Below are 15,231 nucleotides of genomic sequence, written 5' to 3'. Positions count from 1 at the left end.
TGACAGAAAGCAGATAGGTAGTTTTCAAGGAGGCTTGTTGGGGGAGAGAATTAACATCTACAACAAACAAATGGCAACTTTTCCTTGAGAGACTAAGGGACAAAGTCCAAGAGTATGAACTTGTAGCTACTGCTTCTAGCTTCCAACTTTGCTCCTGACTCCCTTTACTCCCACTGGAAAGTCAGTTAAGTGTACACCTCAGGGCCTCTAGATAACCTCCCGTTTCACTGTCAGTACAGCGCGAGGTGTTTGAGTATGGGCAGGCTCTGCGTAACCCTCGTCAGGTTGACCTCCCTTTGCCTTGTTACCTAAATTATAAAATAGGATCCCAAGACGACCTCATAGGGTTACAGAGACGGTAAGAATTAATACACAGAGTGTACTTAGCACAGTATCTTGCACACAGGAAGTTCTCAGTAGATGCTTGCTGTTAGCAGGAGGTTGTTACCCAAGTCACCTCTTTGTGAAATAAATGCTCACTATTTTCTTTCACTCCCAGGTGTTCTTCCCCATGGAAACCTAAGCTGAAGAACGGCTGTGAGCTCAGCCTCAAGCTATGACTTCATTCCAACCTGACTTGATAGTAATGAGCCTAAACCTCAGGTGGGGCAGCACATGGAAGGGACTTGAAGCTTTCTGTAGGCTCCTGGGCGTGCCCTTCTCTCGTGGAGAACCCCTTCCTGGCTGCAATCCGGGTGAAGATGCAATGGAAGGGAGGCAGAGCTGCGGCTTGTTACCTACCATATCTCCAACCCCAAGCCTAATGCCAGCACACAGAAGATGCTGGGTAAACGACGAACTGTTGTTGAGGAAGAGGGCTGTTAGAAACATGACCTTAGATGCCCTTGGGCTCACCACACTCACCACGGTGTTCTCGCACCACAGAGTCAGGCAGTAGTTTTTCACTTGGGCCCAGGCATCCTTTATGCTGTCTTCTGAAAGGGGCACCAGCTCATTGCTGTCCCGAGGCCGATAGCTGGGTAGAGATGATGAGGAAGAACCAAGTCAGAGAACATCAGTGCAGAACCAGCCTCCTCTCCCATCCTGCAGGCCAGCAGCAGGCTCCCAGCTGTACCCCTAACCGTTCCCTGTGTGGAGCTCACCTCAGCTTAGTGTGTTCTGGCAGGAGCTCCAGCTTCTTAGCCACCATGTCCCGGACCTGGCTGTAGGCGAGCCCAGGCTGAGTCTCCATGACCACCGTGTACTTGTAGTGCACCTTGAGTGTGTAGGACATGGGGACGCTGAGCTTGACTTCCTGCGGGGAGAGCAAGCAAAGGGAACTCATGAGTATCTGAGGTTTCCTCCAAGCAACATGCTGGATCACAGGGAGTACCCCGTGCCAGGGAGAGGCCAAGAAGTACCTGATTTCACATTAACATGAGAAGGCCTTCAGAGCTCTGTCCTCCAGCCCAGCTCTCTCTTGGATAAGAAATCGTACTGGGTGAGATCTAGCCCACCAGCCACGGGCCAGTAGACAGTGTGTGCATGGAGGAGGAAGAGATTGTCAAGGGGGTCCCTGGTCCTTGTATAGATGGTGGCAACTGATCTCCCCTTCCTTTGGGTCTCTTTCTGTAATCCAGGGAGACACGCCCATGGACATGCTTAGGTGAGCAGCCCAAGCTCTTCCTTTCTCTACCACTTGAAATAGTACAAGGGGAAAAAAAAAATGTTACCTTGAGTCCTTCTTTTTCTTTCTGACCTAAATGGAAAAGGTAAGGAGTAAAACAAAAGAAGACAATGAATGAACACTCTTGCCCAGCCCCTGGCATACTTAAGATGAAACCTCTTAGGACAAGGATGCCTGATTTCGTACCCTTTAATCTTTGGGGTAATTATTAATCTTAATAAACTGCAGGGTCAGTCACTGGGGAAATGTGAAGGACAAAGCCATGAACACACAAATGAACCCAGTCTCTGCTTTAGGGAGCACATAGGTAATTATCAAAGGACAATCACATCCTCACCAACCCATGGGGTTAGGGAAGGCTCCCAAAGGTCAATTAAAGCAGTAGGCTCCACTGAAAGGAAAATCAGGGAGTAGGAGATGAGCGAGGGGCCACAAGAAGAAATATTAGAACCACTTATTTTCACTCTGTCCTTTCTTTTTGTGTATGTTTTCTAATGCACAAAATACATTAACATAGCAGTATGGGTATAATTTCTATAAGAGAAGTATGCATAAAGATATTCACTGTGGGGGTGGGGTGGTCATGCTCAAACAAGACCACCAATCTCAACCCCTGCTGATCATTAGAATCATTTGGGAAGTTTTTTCTAGAAATACAGGTTCCTAAGCCTGATTCCGGTCCTAAAAAAATCAGAATCAAAGGCCTGGGAATCTGTATTCTTAATATCTTCCTAAGTTCATATGTGACCCCTGATGGACCCCTAGATAGAAAATACCAAAAAGAAAGAAAGAAAGAAAGAAAGAAAGAAAGAAAGAAAGAAAGAAAGAAAAGAAAGAAAGAAAATACCAAAAAGAAAGAAAGAAAGAAAGAAAGAAAGAAAGAAAGAAAGAAAGAAAAGAAAGAAAGAAAATACCAAAAAGAAAGAAAGAAAGAAAGAAAGAAAGAAAGAAAGAAAGAAAGAAAGAAAGAAAGGAAAGAAAGAAAGAAAGAAAGAAAGAAAGAAAGAAAGAAAGAAAGAAAGAAGAAAGAAAGAAAGAAAGAAAAAGAAAGAAAGAAAGAAAGAAAAAGCTATCAAGGACATTTGGGGGCAACAGGAGAAATTCAAACATGAAATATACAGTTTATATTATATAATTAAGATACATTATATTAACATTATCCTAGATATAACAATCATATTGTGCTTATGCAGAAGAATGTCCTTGTTCCTAGGAGACAGATGCTGAAGTGAGGGTGAAGTATCATGAGTCTGTAACTTACTTTCAAGAGGCTCAGTCACTAGAAAAAAAATTTGTACTAGAGAGAGAAGCAGGGTAAGTATATGGTGCAAAGTGTTAACGATTACTGAATTCAGGTGAAAGGTATTCTGGTGTTTATTGTACTATACTTTCAACTTTTTTGTAGGTTTGGTATTTTGAAAATAAAAATTGGGATGGGGAGCATCCCAAATGATTCTCATGATCAGGTGGGCATGAGAATCATTGATCTAGGATCTGGACAGGCCACCTATTCAATAGTACAGATCCACCGGTTTGCAAGGCGGAAATAGAGACACAGATGTAGAGGACGAACATATGGACACCATGTGGGGAAAGCAGGGGGGAGGTGGGAAGGGGGTTGGTGTGGGATGAATTGGGAAATTGGGATTACCATATATACACGACTAATAAGGAAAAAAACATGAAATTGTACACTAAATATATGCAGTTTATTGTATGTCAGTTATATCTCAGTAAAAGTTCTTAAACAAATAAAAATAAAATTTACTCAAAATCTGAAGAGAAAAAATGCTTCTCTATCAAACATGCAGAATCTGTTTAACCTGCGTTAGTAACAAAAAGCCCATGACTTCCCAAGGAAGCCATCTCCACACATCAGGAGAGTCTTTCCCTTTCACACCTGCCCCTTGGTTCTTTGTCCATCCCTCAGGGCTCTGCAGAGCAGTTTCTCTTCCAGATAGAGCCCCTCAAACATTCAAAAAGAGCCACTCCATCCCCCTCTTAAGTAAACGTGCAATTACTTGAACCTTTCCTCCTGGAATGAGGTCTCAGTAGTTGGGACACTCACTGCACCCCAGGAAGCAGCTACATTCACCCAAGCCCTATGAGTGTTCTGGAGCAAACAGGGAGAAAGGACATCTATTTCCTATGTTTGGAGTGGATGGTTGGTACAGGAGACAAGGGGGCTCTGGGGCCATGTGGTTATAAACTGAGTGGCACGCTGGGAGGAGAAGAAACCAGAACGTCCTGGAAGGCTGGGCGAGCAATTCTCTGAGAAAAAGCAGTAGCCTGGAGCACTCCTGCACCCAGCCCTGAGATGCTGCTCAGAGACACTAACCTGGTGACAACTGGGGTCTCCCAGGAGCACTGGAACTGGGAGGAGCTGGGATATCAGACTCCAGGGAGGTTTCCTCCTGGAGGGGACAGGAAGAGAGGGTGAGAACCTTCATTCAGACACGGTTCTTGAGCAGAGGCAGGAGCGGAGGGTGGGGGAGATCCTGCAGCCCCCCGTGAAAAGCAGCCAGGTGCAAACGACTTTCTAAAAGCTGGAGTGGTGGTGACACCCAGGGGAGACTAAGGAAAGTGATGGTTAAATGGGAGGCGGCATTGGCCTGGTGAAAACAAATCGCAGAAATAAGGATGCTAACCCCCAGCTACAAGGCCCTTGCTGCCTGCCCACCCTGCTCAGCCACACCAGACGCCCACTGGAGGCGGCAGGACCCTGAGTCTTGTCTTAGCTCACCCTCTCCCTCCACGTCTTGCCGCCTCAAAGGAAACATTCCACATCTCATTTGCACGGCATTTAGAACGCTTCAAGTCATCTGGACAGAGGGCCTCTGACCAGGGAGGGCCGAGCCCACAGCGGACGACTGGCCGCATGGTCTAGAGAGAGACAGGGTCCACTGCCTTCAGACATCTGCATGGATCCAACAAAGACCACTCCCCAGGCCTGGCAGAAGGACAGGTCACTGAGATGGGGGCGGTGTGGGGGGGAAGAGGGGAGGCGACGGGGGTGGCAGCAGCACCTGAAGCAGTGGCTGGCCAGGTCTGCTCTCACTCAGTGTTTTCAAGCAGATTTCTTACTTTGAAGGGATTTCACCAGCCAACGCATTGACTACTCTTCCAGGTGAAGAGGACATTCTGGGAAGACCTAACACTCATATGCTGGAGCTTTGGTCACGTCACCACTGCCCAGGAGGAATCACAGAGCTGGGGCCACTCAGCACATCTGGGTTTTTCCCTTCACCCTCAGGTTCAGCTCCGGGCAGCTGGGGCCAACCCAAGGCGGGCTCAGGACCCGTGAGGCTTCAGGGCCTCCTCCGCATTGCTCTTCTCCCCTCTGTGGTCTGTAGTGGGGGGCTTGGGGGGCAGGTCGCGGGAACAGGTCAGACCTCGGCACTACATTACCTGGGGCTGCTGCTGAGGATGAATCCGCAGCTCAACTGGTTCCAGGTAGTTGCAGGGAACGAGCCCCTTCTGCAGTGCAGCATGGCGGAGCCAGAAACGGGGAAACAAAGATGTGCTCATCAGTGCCCACCCCACAGAACAACCCGGAGACGTGCAGGGGGCTGGCTGGACAGACGAAAGAGGGTGGCTGGTCTGCCAATGAGGTAGCAGACGCTGCTCCTCCAAAAGCTCTGCCAGGTGCCGCCAGGATCCCGTGCCCCCCAGGCCACCCCCCGTCCTCCGCATACCTGCCCATTGAACATGACCGTAGCCCAGTTGTCATTGCCCTTCTTCAAGACAAAGACGATGTTCCCTGGCATGACCTGGAGCTCCTCTGCTGTCTCCGGCACAAACCCAAACAGCACACGGTGGGCTTCCCCTTCCAAGGCCCTGCAGGGGGAGGTGGGGGCGGGGAGAGAAGGGGATAGACACACGATACAAGGTCCCATCGCTGTCTAGCCTGGACCGCATCCCCCCCATGGTGCTGTGGACACGGAGCCAGGAGACTCGCTCCAGGCACCTTCCAACGCTACCTCTAACTGCCCAGGTGACCCTGAGCGGGGAGCTTGCCTGTTTGAGTCCAAGAGGACTCTGTGGAAACTGCATGGGAACGTGCCCCGTAAGCATGCATGCATGTGGGACAAGAGTAAAAAAAACACAACGCAACACTCGGTAACAACAACCAGGCCTTGCGATCCCTGCCCACCCTTCGCTTCTGAGGAGGACGCTTCCTGAGTATGCTTGGCCAGCACCCAGGGCTGGGTGGGGCCAGATCAGATGAAGGGCCCAAGGGCGAAGGGAGGTGAGAACCCCCTGGGTGAGGAAGAGGAGTGGGGAAGGGAGGAGAAGAAGCCAAGAGCCAGCTTGGGGCCAGGCCCCGGGGGGAGGGATGGAGGGCAGGAGAGGTGAGCCGGGAGGCGTAGGGGGGATGTGTAAAGAGGTCTGAAGCTGCCTTGCTCTGCCTTATGCAATGTCATTTCCCCTTTACCATTTGCTCAAGGTCTGCTTTGCTCTTGGGGTGTCCCATTTGCGCCACTTCTGAATGTGTGGCTGAGGCGGGTCCACGCTCCCTCCACTCCCTCTGGCCTGGCTGCTTCCCTCTGCCTCCCACTCTGCTTTCCCTTCAGCCCCTCCTTTTGTTTCCAGACACCGTATTCATTCCCGTGAGGGATACCGCCTCCTCCAGCACACGGAGAGCTGAGGCGTGAGCTCATCAAGCCCCCCGAGTCTTACAGCTGCTTTGGTACTTTCCTCACGTTTTGCTACAACCTTCTCCCCTGGGTGGGGGAGCCAGGCCTGCTTCCTCACTTAGAGATAACTCTTAAGAAAGCTGTAGTTTATGCCATTCTTGGCTTCTCATCTTACGGAAGAATGACTTCTTTTTCTTGAGTCCTTCCTCTTAACGTCTTCAGAAAACATGTGCCAATAGGGAGTGAAAAACACCCACACAGGAAAGGACATGCTGTTCCAGCTTCCCACTCTGCCCGCCTGACTCCAGAGAGCCCAGCCTCCCCCCTGTTCCGAGGAGGCTGCAGTCGTGCAGAGAGCTCTCCACCTGAGGCCAGTGTGCTGTCCCCGGTTGGGGGGGTGGGGGGGGGGCGGGCAGGAGGGGCAATGTTCCATGGACCCTGCAGCACTCCAGCCACAACCCCTCACTCTGTGGGTGCACGGGGCCACCATGCAGCTGTAGCCAGGCCCCCACGGTCAGGGCTCCATCTCCACAATCCCTCCATCCTGGCCTTGAAAGCGGGAGGAGCTGACGCGCTAGGCTAAATTCTGCAAGATTTGGACCCTGACCCCAGCTTCACCTTCTTCACCCCTATGTTGCTATCAGTTCAGGCTTAGAGTTGGGATATTCCACATTTTGGTCTAAATCTAACTTACCTGAAGATCTCTGGGGTTTTGGGCCTGGGTGGAGGCTCATCTGCCTAGTGAACATTCAGGAGAAACGAAGGGCAGGACAATCAGGGGAGGAGGGGGAGAGAGAACAGACAGTTCATGGTAATTTAAGTCTCCGTCCAGACCAGACCATCAAAGCCTGCATTTCTGGCTCCATCAGAACACTGTCTAAGGAGAGGGAACAGTGTACCCTGACGAAACACTGGCAAAGAACGCCTCCCACCAGCTCCCTGGGCCCAGGTTTCACCAGCACAGCAATTCATCTGGAGCCAGACCTGGTTTCTGGAGTTTAGCTGTCACAGAGCAACATGCTGTTACCAGGCTGCTTTTGCCCTTGAGCTCTATCCCCTTCCTGGAACGGTTTCCCAAAGAGCTTGCTCTATAATTTTTGTTTTTTTAATATTTTTTTGAGGTGGACCATTTTTAAAGTCTTTATTGAATTTGTTACAATACTGCATCTGTTTTGTTTTTGTTTTTTGGCTGCAAGGCGTGTGGGATCTTAGCACCCAAAGCAGGGATCAAACCTGCACCACCTGCCTTGGAAGGCAAAGTCTTAAGCACTGGACCCCCAGGGAAGCCCCTGCTGTATAATTAATGTCTGCTCTATCACATGATGCTCGTGGGTATATCAAAATCAACTCAAGGTCCACTGACCAGGCAAGAATCTCCTTTCGAGGTGTGTTCCCTGTTCTAAACTCAGTACCGTGGAACCCAGTTATCCGGGCTTCTTCCCCTCTGGGAGTGCCCTGGCTGCCCTGAAGCCCAAGGGAGTCCGTGCTTTCTCCACCTTTATGGTGAAGAAAGAGGTCAGAGCCTCTCTCGCCCTCCTCCTTTGCTGGTCTTACCCTTCAGCTCCCCAGGGTCGGTCCCATTCTGGGCCAGCGATCGTCTCTCTGAGCCCGGGAGGCTGTTCGCACTGCACTCGGAGTGACCAGGTGTGTGCACGCTGGACCGTGGGCGCCACACTCAAAAACCCCTCCCCCCTGCCAGTGTGGACCAACACTCCTGCCCATCGTGGTTCTACAGCAACCCAGCTGGAATCTTCCTCAGCTGGCCCTACCCTCCTCCCTTCACAAGAGGGCTCTGCCTTCACACTGCGAGACACACTGCCCTCTAGTCCATCTGGAACCGTGTCTCTGAGCCCAGCTTGGGCGGAAAGATGGTTCACTCTGGGCGCCCTGCCCGTGTTCCTGAGGGAACCTTCTGCTCACAGGCAGAAGGATGTGGCCAGAAGAGCCACAGCCTCAGGCCCCGGGCCCCATGGGAGTCCCCTACCAGCCCGTGTCTGTGTCTGAGAAGAGACCTGGTGAAAAAGGCTTCCCTAGCTGTGTTTCAGTTTCCTGAGAGGAAGGTCAAGGCTCCCGGAGAAATGATCCACACAGGCGCCCTCTTAGAACGTAGAGAAGCAAAGGCCGGCATTTAGGGGGAAGCAGAGGGTTGGCTCCTGAGGACTTGAGATGAAGCCTAAAACTGCCTCATTCCCCATCAGTCATAAGACTCGTGACCAAGAAAGGCCATGCAGACACCTGTCGCAGCACTGAGAGCTCAGCTGAAGGAGCCCTTAAAACGAGGCAGCTCGGCACATGCATCCTCCCCAGCTGGCTGTTTCACAGAGAGCGCCAGCGACCTAGATCCCTGGAGGAGGACAGGACCACCTCACCTGTGGCTGCAGAGGGGCAAACCCTGAGAAACTGTCTTGATCCACCACAGATGCCACGACCTGAAATTGAGAAAGGAGGGTATGAGGGCTCGGTCAGCGCTGCTTCCTCATCCTTCTGTGGTTTTCCCCAGATTCCCTGCTTTCTCACATCCTGGATCTGTTCTCACGGGTAGCTGGTTCCAGAAGTGGAAGGCAGCTAAGAACGGAATTGCTGACCCTCTGGGTTAGAGGTCGCTGCCGCCCCAGGGCAGAATCACAAGGCAGATGCCCTTTTCCCAAGAGTCCCCTCCTCCCTTGCTCCACAGGGCCCACAGCAGAGGGGACTCAGGGGACGCCGAGTGGCCTCACGCACCGTGGCCTTGCCTAGGTAATCCTTCTTGACCAGCTGAGACACCTGCTTTTCATTTGGCCGAAACAGCCTGCCCACAGGGATCACCACTGGCTCATACAGCTTCTGTTTCTAAAACACAGAGAACACGGTCGTTTCTCACCTGTAAAACGGGGAGTAACAAGGCTTCCCTGCCTCGCTCTCTGAACGGATGCACAAATCCACTGAGAGAACCTCATAAGAGCGCTTTTTCCCAGGGTGCAGGGCTGGACTTGTTATTATTTCAGGGTGTCTAAGGTAGGACCATTTGGGCTCACCTTACACCGAGAGGCCACGAGGACACCTTGGGTGTTGTTTGCACTGCACCCTCATTCCCCAGGGGAGCTGCCCCTTCCCCACTCTGCGTGGCTCGGGCAGGGCTGTCACAGCATCTTTTGGGGCTGGTGTCTGCAGACATGGACAGACATGCACAGACTGACTTAAGCCCCCTTGTTCCTTGTGTTTAAAAAGCTGGTTTACAACCAGCTTTATCCCCAGATGTGCTCAAACCGTGGGTACTTTTCACCATTCGTTCATGTAATCAACGCGTTTTTGTTGAGAGCCATCGTGTGCCTGGCACAGAGCCAGGCTGCGAGGACCCAGGGCTGAGCAAGTGAATGCAGCCCCGGCCCTCGTGTGCTGGCCCCAGCCCCCAGCCTCCACCCCCGGCTGCCACCAGGCTCCCTTCGGAGGGGCATGAGGAGGGCTCTGCTGTCCCAGCTTCTCAGACTTCCAGATTCAAGATCCCACATACCCCAGGATCAGTGTTACCCGGAGCTCAGAGGAGGTAAAAGCACTGCCTTTACGGCTTCTCGATCTGCACGTGCACTGAAACAAATAGAAACCCAAGCAAATCCTCCTGCCACCCGTTTCCACAGCGCACTTACCCAAACACTTTCCATGGCTTTGTCGATTTTGGAATGTCTCGGTTCAGACTTCATGCTCATGGCCAATGCTAAATGTTCTTCAGCCTTTTTCCACTCCTCCCTCTTGGCATACATGAAAGCAATATTATATAACACCTAGAAAAGCACAGGCCGCAACATAAAACTTGAAGCTGTGCCGAATCTAGGGACCAGGCAGGGACCAGCTTGCACGTGCGCTCCTGGAATATTGCCTGGTGACATTTCTCCCTCTCCCAGGTCTCCTGGGAAATATCCAATATGCAATCAATCTTGGTCCTGAGTTATATCTAATAGGAGGACGATGTGAAGAAAATATCACGTAATGCACAAATCCAACCTCGTGTGCATTCTTTAAACGACCAAGTAGGTCAGGAGGGAACTAGAGCTGTTGTGTGGTTTTGGTATTGAGAACAATGTGTGCTCAAGGCCCCTTGAAGAGTTGGGAATACAGTACAGGTGTGTGGCCTCCCAGACCAGCTCCTGCCATTGAGCCTGGGCTCAAAGACTGGACAGGTGTGGGATGGAGAGAGCGAGGGTTCCAGATGCTTTGTCCTGCATCAGCACCAGCAGAACCCTGTCCAGAACACAGGAGTAACAAGACTGTGATGTAGTCATAAGGGCTACTCTATGGGCAAAAGTCCACTGGAGCTGGAAAGAGACTCAATACAAACCCAGGGCAGCGTTTCATCTGGGATGGGAGAAATCAAGAGGGCAGCTAACAAGCAGGGTTTACTCTGCTTCTTTTTAAAGACAGGGCAGCAAGTTCTTAGGGCTCCCTGCACCATGGAAGGAGAATGACTAAACAGCCAGGAGTTGCAACCTTTTCACAGGTAGAAGCGAATGGAGTCACAGCTTGACGCCCCAGGGTGGGGTGTGGGCATTTCTCTAGGGCCTCAGAGAGGAGGTACAGCTGGTCAGCTGAGGGTCAGCTGTGGAAGGGGATTGTTCGGCTTCCAAGCTGTAATACGTGGAGGAAGTGCCGTGGAGGTACCCCAGGGCTGTTTTCACGGATATGGTCTCAGCTTCATTATAAAATGGTGATAATAACATTGCCTGCCTCCAGATTTTTGTAGGAAATAAAAAATTTGCCGAAAGCACTGAGTTCAATTGCTTGGCGCATGGTGGCTGCTGAATAGCTCTTCATTACTCTCACTACTGTTACCTGGGAAACTGTCTCGGGATGTGCCGGGAGGCTGAGCAATGGTTTGGGGGAAGATCTCAGGGCCAAGTGTGCAGACGGATGCCATCTGGGGATTCTCTGTGTTTGCAGTCAGAAGGCTACATCTATGAAGAACTTGGGGCTCCCGGAAGTCAGTTCCACCTGTCATCGTCATTGTCCCCATCAGCAGCAGCAGCATGGATACCACTTACTGACCACCTCTGCGGGCCGGGCACCTGCTGGGCATCATCTGTAAGCCCCACGACCACCATACAAGGTAGGGGCCTCACTCCCGTGCTTCCACAGTCCTTCCCTAGCACGTCCCTCGTCCTAACCTTATCACCTCGCATTACACATGACCATCAGCTTCCGGCTGCTGATACCTTGTCTGTGGACTCCCGGGCCTCTATTGCCTGACACTAGCAGGCATTATACACGTACGCAAAAATGAATGCATTTACGAGCGAATGTGAATGAGGTAAGTACTCAGCCTTTCTTTACAATGAGGAGCCTGAGACTCAGAAATGACACGTCACTTACCCAGGTTTATACAACTAGTAATAGTGTTGGGCTGGGATTTGGTCCCTATCACGCTGATCCCAAAGCCCTTGCTTTGGCAGCAGCCAGCTCCCAAGATGGTCCCAGGGATTCTCACCTCCTGGCACTCACCCTCCCTTGTAGTCTCTCCCACAGCCAAGGAGCTGAAGCGTGTAGCCAATGGACTATTACGGAAATGAGGGGGTGTGACATTTGAGGCTAAGTGATAAAAGACATTGATGCTCCATGTGACTTTCTCTCAGGTCATCACTTTGCCTGGGGGAAGCCAGCTACCATATCATGACGGGACTCAGGCCGCCTTATGGAGAAGTTCATGTGGCAAAGAACTGAAGCCTCCTGTCAACCAGTAACCCTAACTTGCCAGACACCTAAGTCACCTTAAAGTAGATCCTCTGGCCCCAGTCAAGCTTTCAGATGACAGCAGCCCTGCCAACATCTTGACTGCAACCTCATGAGAACATCTGAGCCAGAACCACCCAGCCAAGCTTGGGTTCCTGACCCCAGAAACTGTGAAAGAATAAATGGTATTGTTTTAAGCCACTCTGTGGTAGAGCAATTTGGTATTCAGCAGCAGATAACTACTACACGTCTCTATACCAGTCTGCCACCCACATTGTGATTTGGTCCAGGGCCTCATCCAGATAAAAAGGAGAGTTTACCAAGGCAAGTACCCATGGGGGGGCCAGGGTTGGTTTTTCCATAGAGTTAGTGGCTGGTGTTGAACAATGGCGACAGGGACCAAACCCAGAAGTGGAGACCTCGACTCCTTTCCTGGGCTATTTCTGAGCCGCAGTGAGCTGTTGCCTGCTGCATACATGCTTGGCTGGTCCACCCGCCCCCGTGAACAAGTGTCCGGGAAGAAAGGAGAACTCGAGGCAGTTTAAAACTTCCTGTTTGGTTTTTAGCCACCGGCTCTTGAGACCTTTTCTAGCAACAGATTTTTATCACTCCACGACTGCAGATTTCTCAGAAACCTGGTGGGAAGGGAGGGATGGCAACATAAGTAGGGAAGTGACTAGAGTGTCCCACGTGGCAGATGGGACCCTGAAAAGTCCAGCCTCACTTGCAGAGAAGCCCATACAGCCAGTATTTCCTGCCCCCTGGGTCATTTCAACTCCAACTAGACAGGGAATGTTCCTCCCATGGACTTCTGCTTTGATGCCACTGTTTTAGGATTCTTCCTCTAGAGCTACTCGGTCCCTCAACCCTTTAATCTATGTACTCAGTCAGGGGTAATTGGCAATGTCTAGAGATATTTTAGGTTGTCACGCTGGGGGTGGGGTGCTATAGGCTTCTAGTGGGTAGAGGCCGGGAATGCGTCTCCACATCCTACAATGCACAGGCCAGTCCCCACAACAAAGAATTAGCTGGTCCAACGTATCAAAGGGGCCATGGTTGAGAGACTGTACTCTAAAAGCTGGCCAAATGCCAACCAATTCCCACCCAAAAGGCTCATTTCCCTAGACTGGAAGACCTGAAGTGAGTTGCTATCCTACTACAGGGCTGAGTGGGGACATGTGTCCCCAGGGGCCCAGGCAGCTGTGGACTCTATTATTAGCCCTGAGTGACCCTGGGAACACTTGGCTTCTCCTGCCTGAGAAACTAAAGCAAGAGGACTTTTTTCACCAATTCTTCTAAGTAAAGATCTATGATATTTGTGTGGATTTTAGTTTTAAAGCTACCAGTGTACATGTGAAGTTTGGAATGGGAGTGGGGAGGGTTGGTGGGAAAAAGCACATGAATCTGTAAAGTCAAAGCCAGTCGTGCCTCTTGGTCTTGGTCATATAGAACATAAGTCATCCTTCTATGAAAGACCTTTCCTAACTGTGTGCCCTGAGCTGTTCTTTGACCAGGAGGGAACCTTCCTCCCGTTGGGGAGGGGACAGGTTGGTGCTAAACTATCCTCACTCTCTCTGTGGGTATCAACCAAGTACCTGAGGCCAGACCATTCATCCCAAAGACTGTGACCTTAGGAACTGAGCGGGATTAAAGCAGGTTCTTTATGGTGAGTGAAACAGTACCTTTGAATTTGTTAGTATAATGCTGAGAAAATAGCCTGTCTACCTGAATGATGCAAATGATTATGACTACTTTCCCAGGCCAACCCACTCGTGTGCAGCCAAGCCTCCCTTTGGAGAACCCAGCAAACTCATCTCCACATGGTCCTTTGAGCCTCACGTTAATAAAACTCCATGCGCTTAGGTATCTGTAGACTCCACGAGGAGCCCGAAGCAACGGATCTGCATCTTTCCTTAAGGGAAAATCTGAGTCCCAAGGCAGGGGAGGTGAAATGCCTTTTCTAGGCTCCCGGAGGCGTCAACAGATCGCTGTGCATGGAAACTGTCAGCAGCCCCAAGCCAGCGCCCACTCCCGCCCAGGCTGGGCGCTTCCTCCTCACCTCGCAGGCAAATAGCTTGAACTGTAGCCCCAGGATCTTGTAGTCGATCAGCTGGTTCCCTCGAAGCTGGGTCAAGGCCTCCTTGAGGTCTTTAAGGGCAGAATCATAACTGCAGGAAAGAAACCAGTTCAGGGCACAGAAGAATGAAGAGTGAAGTGTGTCTGCTTTCCTTTGCCCACCCGTCTTCACTGGGACAGGAAGCCTTTCCAATCCTTTTTGACCTGCTCTCGTTTTTCCGCCAGCACTTAGCCCCAGTGTTTCATAGAACCCGGTGTGAACGGTGCCCCCTGGAGTTGTGCATCCCAGCAGCCCTGCCCGCCTCCCAGTCTCAGGCGGCCACAGGTGTTTCTGTCTCTGTTGACTGCACACAGCTCCCACCTCTCTGACAACCAGCTTGTCACTTCCCAAGAGAGCCTCCTTCTCCCCCGAGAGCCCCAAGCATAGCAGCACCTTCCGGCCCCTGTGTCCCCTCGGAGCTGATTCAGAGCACAGCTTGTGCCTTGCTGCCCTGCAAGAAGCCAGGCCAGGCTGATGGGGCGACAAGGGGCCCCTCCTCACAGCCGCTGGCATCCTCCTCCTGCCCAGAGCCTTCTCCTTCGGCTCCTTCTGAGTCGAACTTAGCTCTTGGTTTTGTGGCCTTTGGAGTCTCCTGTCCCCTCCCTCTTCCTCCACACACGTTGGGAGAAAGAAAATAGAAACTATCACTTAGGCCAGAGGGCATTTCTAACACTGTTCCTGGCACTGCCCCTCTGCTCTGCTGGGTTGGCATTGTGCTGACTGGCTCCAGGTGGATCAGGGCGGCTGCCCCTGGATTTGTGGCAGAGAATAGGGCTGAGCACACCAATAGTGCCCGTGGGGGTGTGGGCAGGACCTGGACCAGGCCTGCTCGGCCTGCCCCTGACCTCCACAGAGGCCCTGGTGGGAAAGGGCCATGGCTGGGCGGCAGGGGGTAGAAGCAGCAAAAATCAAGCGACCCCCACCCCACCCAGCGCCCGGCCTGGCAGGAACCAATTTGGCTGTTTGGTTGTGGCTCCCACCAGGCAACTGAACCAAAAGTCCCTCAGCCAGTGTCTGACCCAGAGCCGCCATGTGTGGCTTCTCTTGGAGGCAAACCTGGAATTTGGACACAGGCTGGTAGGGACCCTCGAGAGGTGGTGTGGGGTAATGAAGGCACCCTAGGACAGGGCCCGAGAGACTGGGACCAGATCCAT

At 51.7% G+C, this 15,231-nt stretch overlaps 1 protein-coding gene across 1 annotated transcript in view; it reads right to left on the bottom strand.

The window, feature by feature from the left end:
• Positions 1 to 15,231, bottom strand: part of NCF2 (neutrophil cytosolic factor 2) — a 28,110-nt gene that overhangs the window by 5,071 nt on the left and 7,808 nt on the right. The window contains exons 3-13 of the mRNA XM_057727519.1: positions 14,021 to 14,129; positions 9,888 to 10,022; positions 8,986 to 9,093; positions 8,634 to 8,693; positions 6,959 to 7,002; positions 5,323 to 5,464; positions 5,036 to 5,104; positions 3,966 to 4,041; positions 1,674 to 1,699; positions 1,104 to 1,255; positions 865 to 976 (exon numbers count right to left, since the gene is read on the bottom strand). Coding sequence (XP_057583502.1) covers positions 865 to 976; positions 1,104 to 1,255; positions 1,674 to 1,699; positions 3,966 to 4,041; positions 5,036 to 5,104; positions 5,323 to 5,464; positions 6,959 to 7,002; positions 8,634 to 8,693; positions 8,986 to 9,093; positions 9,888 to 10,022; positions 14,021 to 14,129 — 1,033 coding nt within the window. The remainder of the gene's footprint in view (positions 1 to 864; positions 977 to 1,103; positions 1,256 to 1,673; positions 1,700 to 3,965; positions 4,042 to 5,035; positions 5,105 to 5,322; positions 5,465 to 6,958; positions 7,003 to 8,633; positions 8,694 to 8,985; positions 9,094 to 9,887; positions 10,023 to 14,020; positions 14,130 to 15,231) is intronic.

The sequence above is a fragment of the Hippopotamus amphibius genome, chromosome 3 (genome assembly GCF_030028045.1).
Source record: "Hippopotamus amphibius kiboko isolate mHipAmp2 chromosome 3, mHipAmp2.hap2, whole genome shotgun sequence".
NCBI lineage: Eukaryota > Metazoa > Chordata > Mammalia > Artiodactyla > Hippopotamidae > Hippopotamus > Hippopotamus amphibius.
This window is presented reverse-complemented; position numbering and strand designations above follow the sequence as displayed.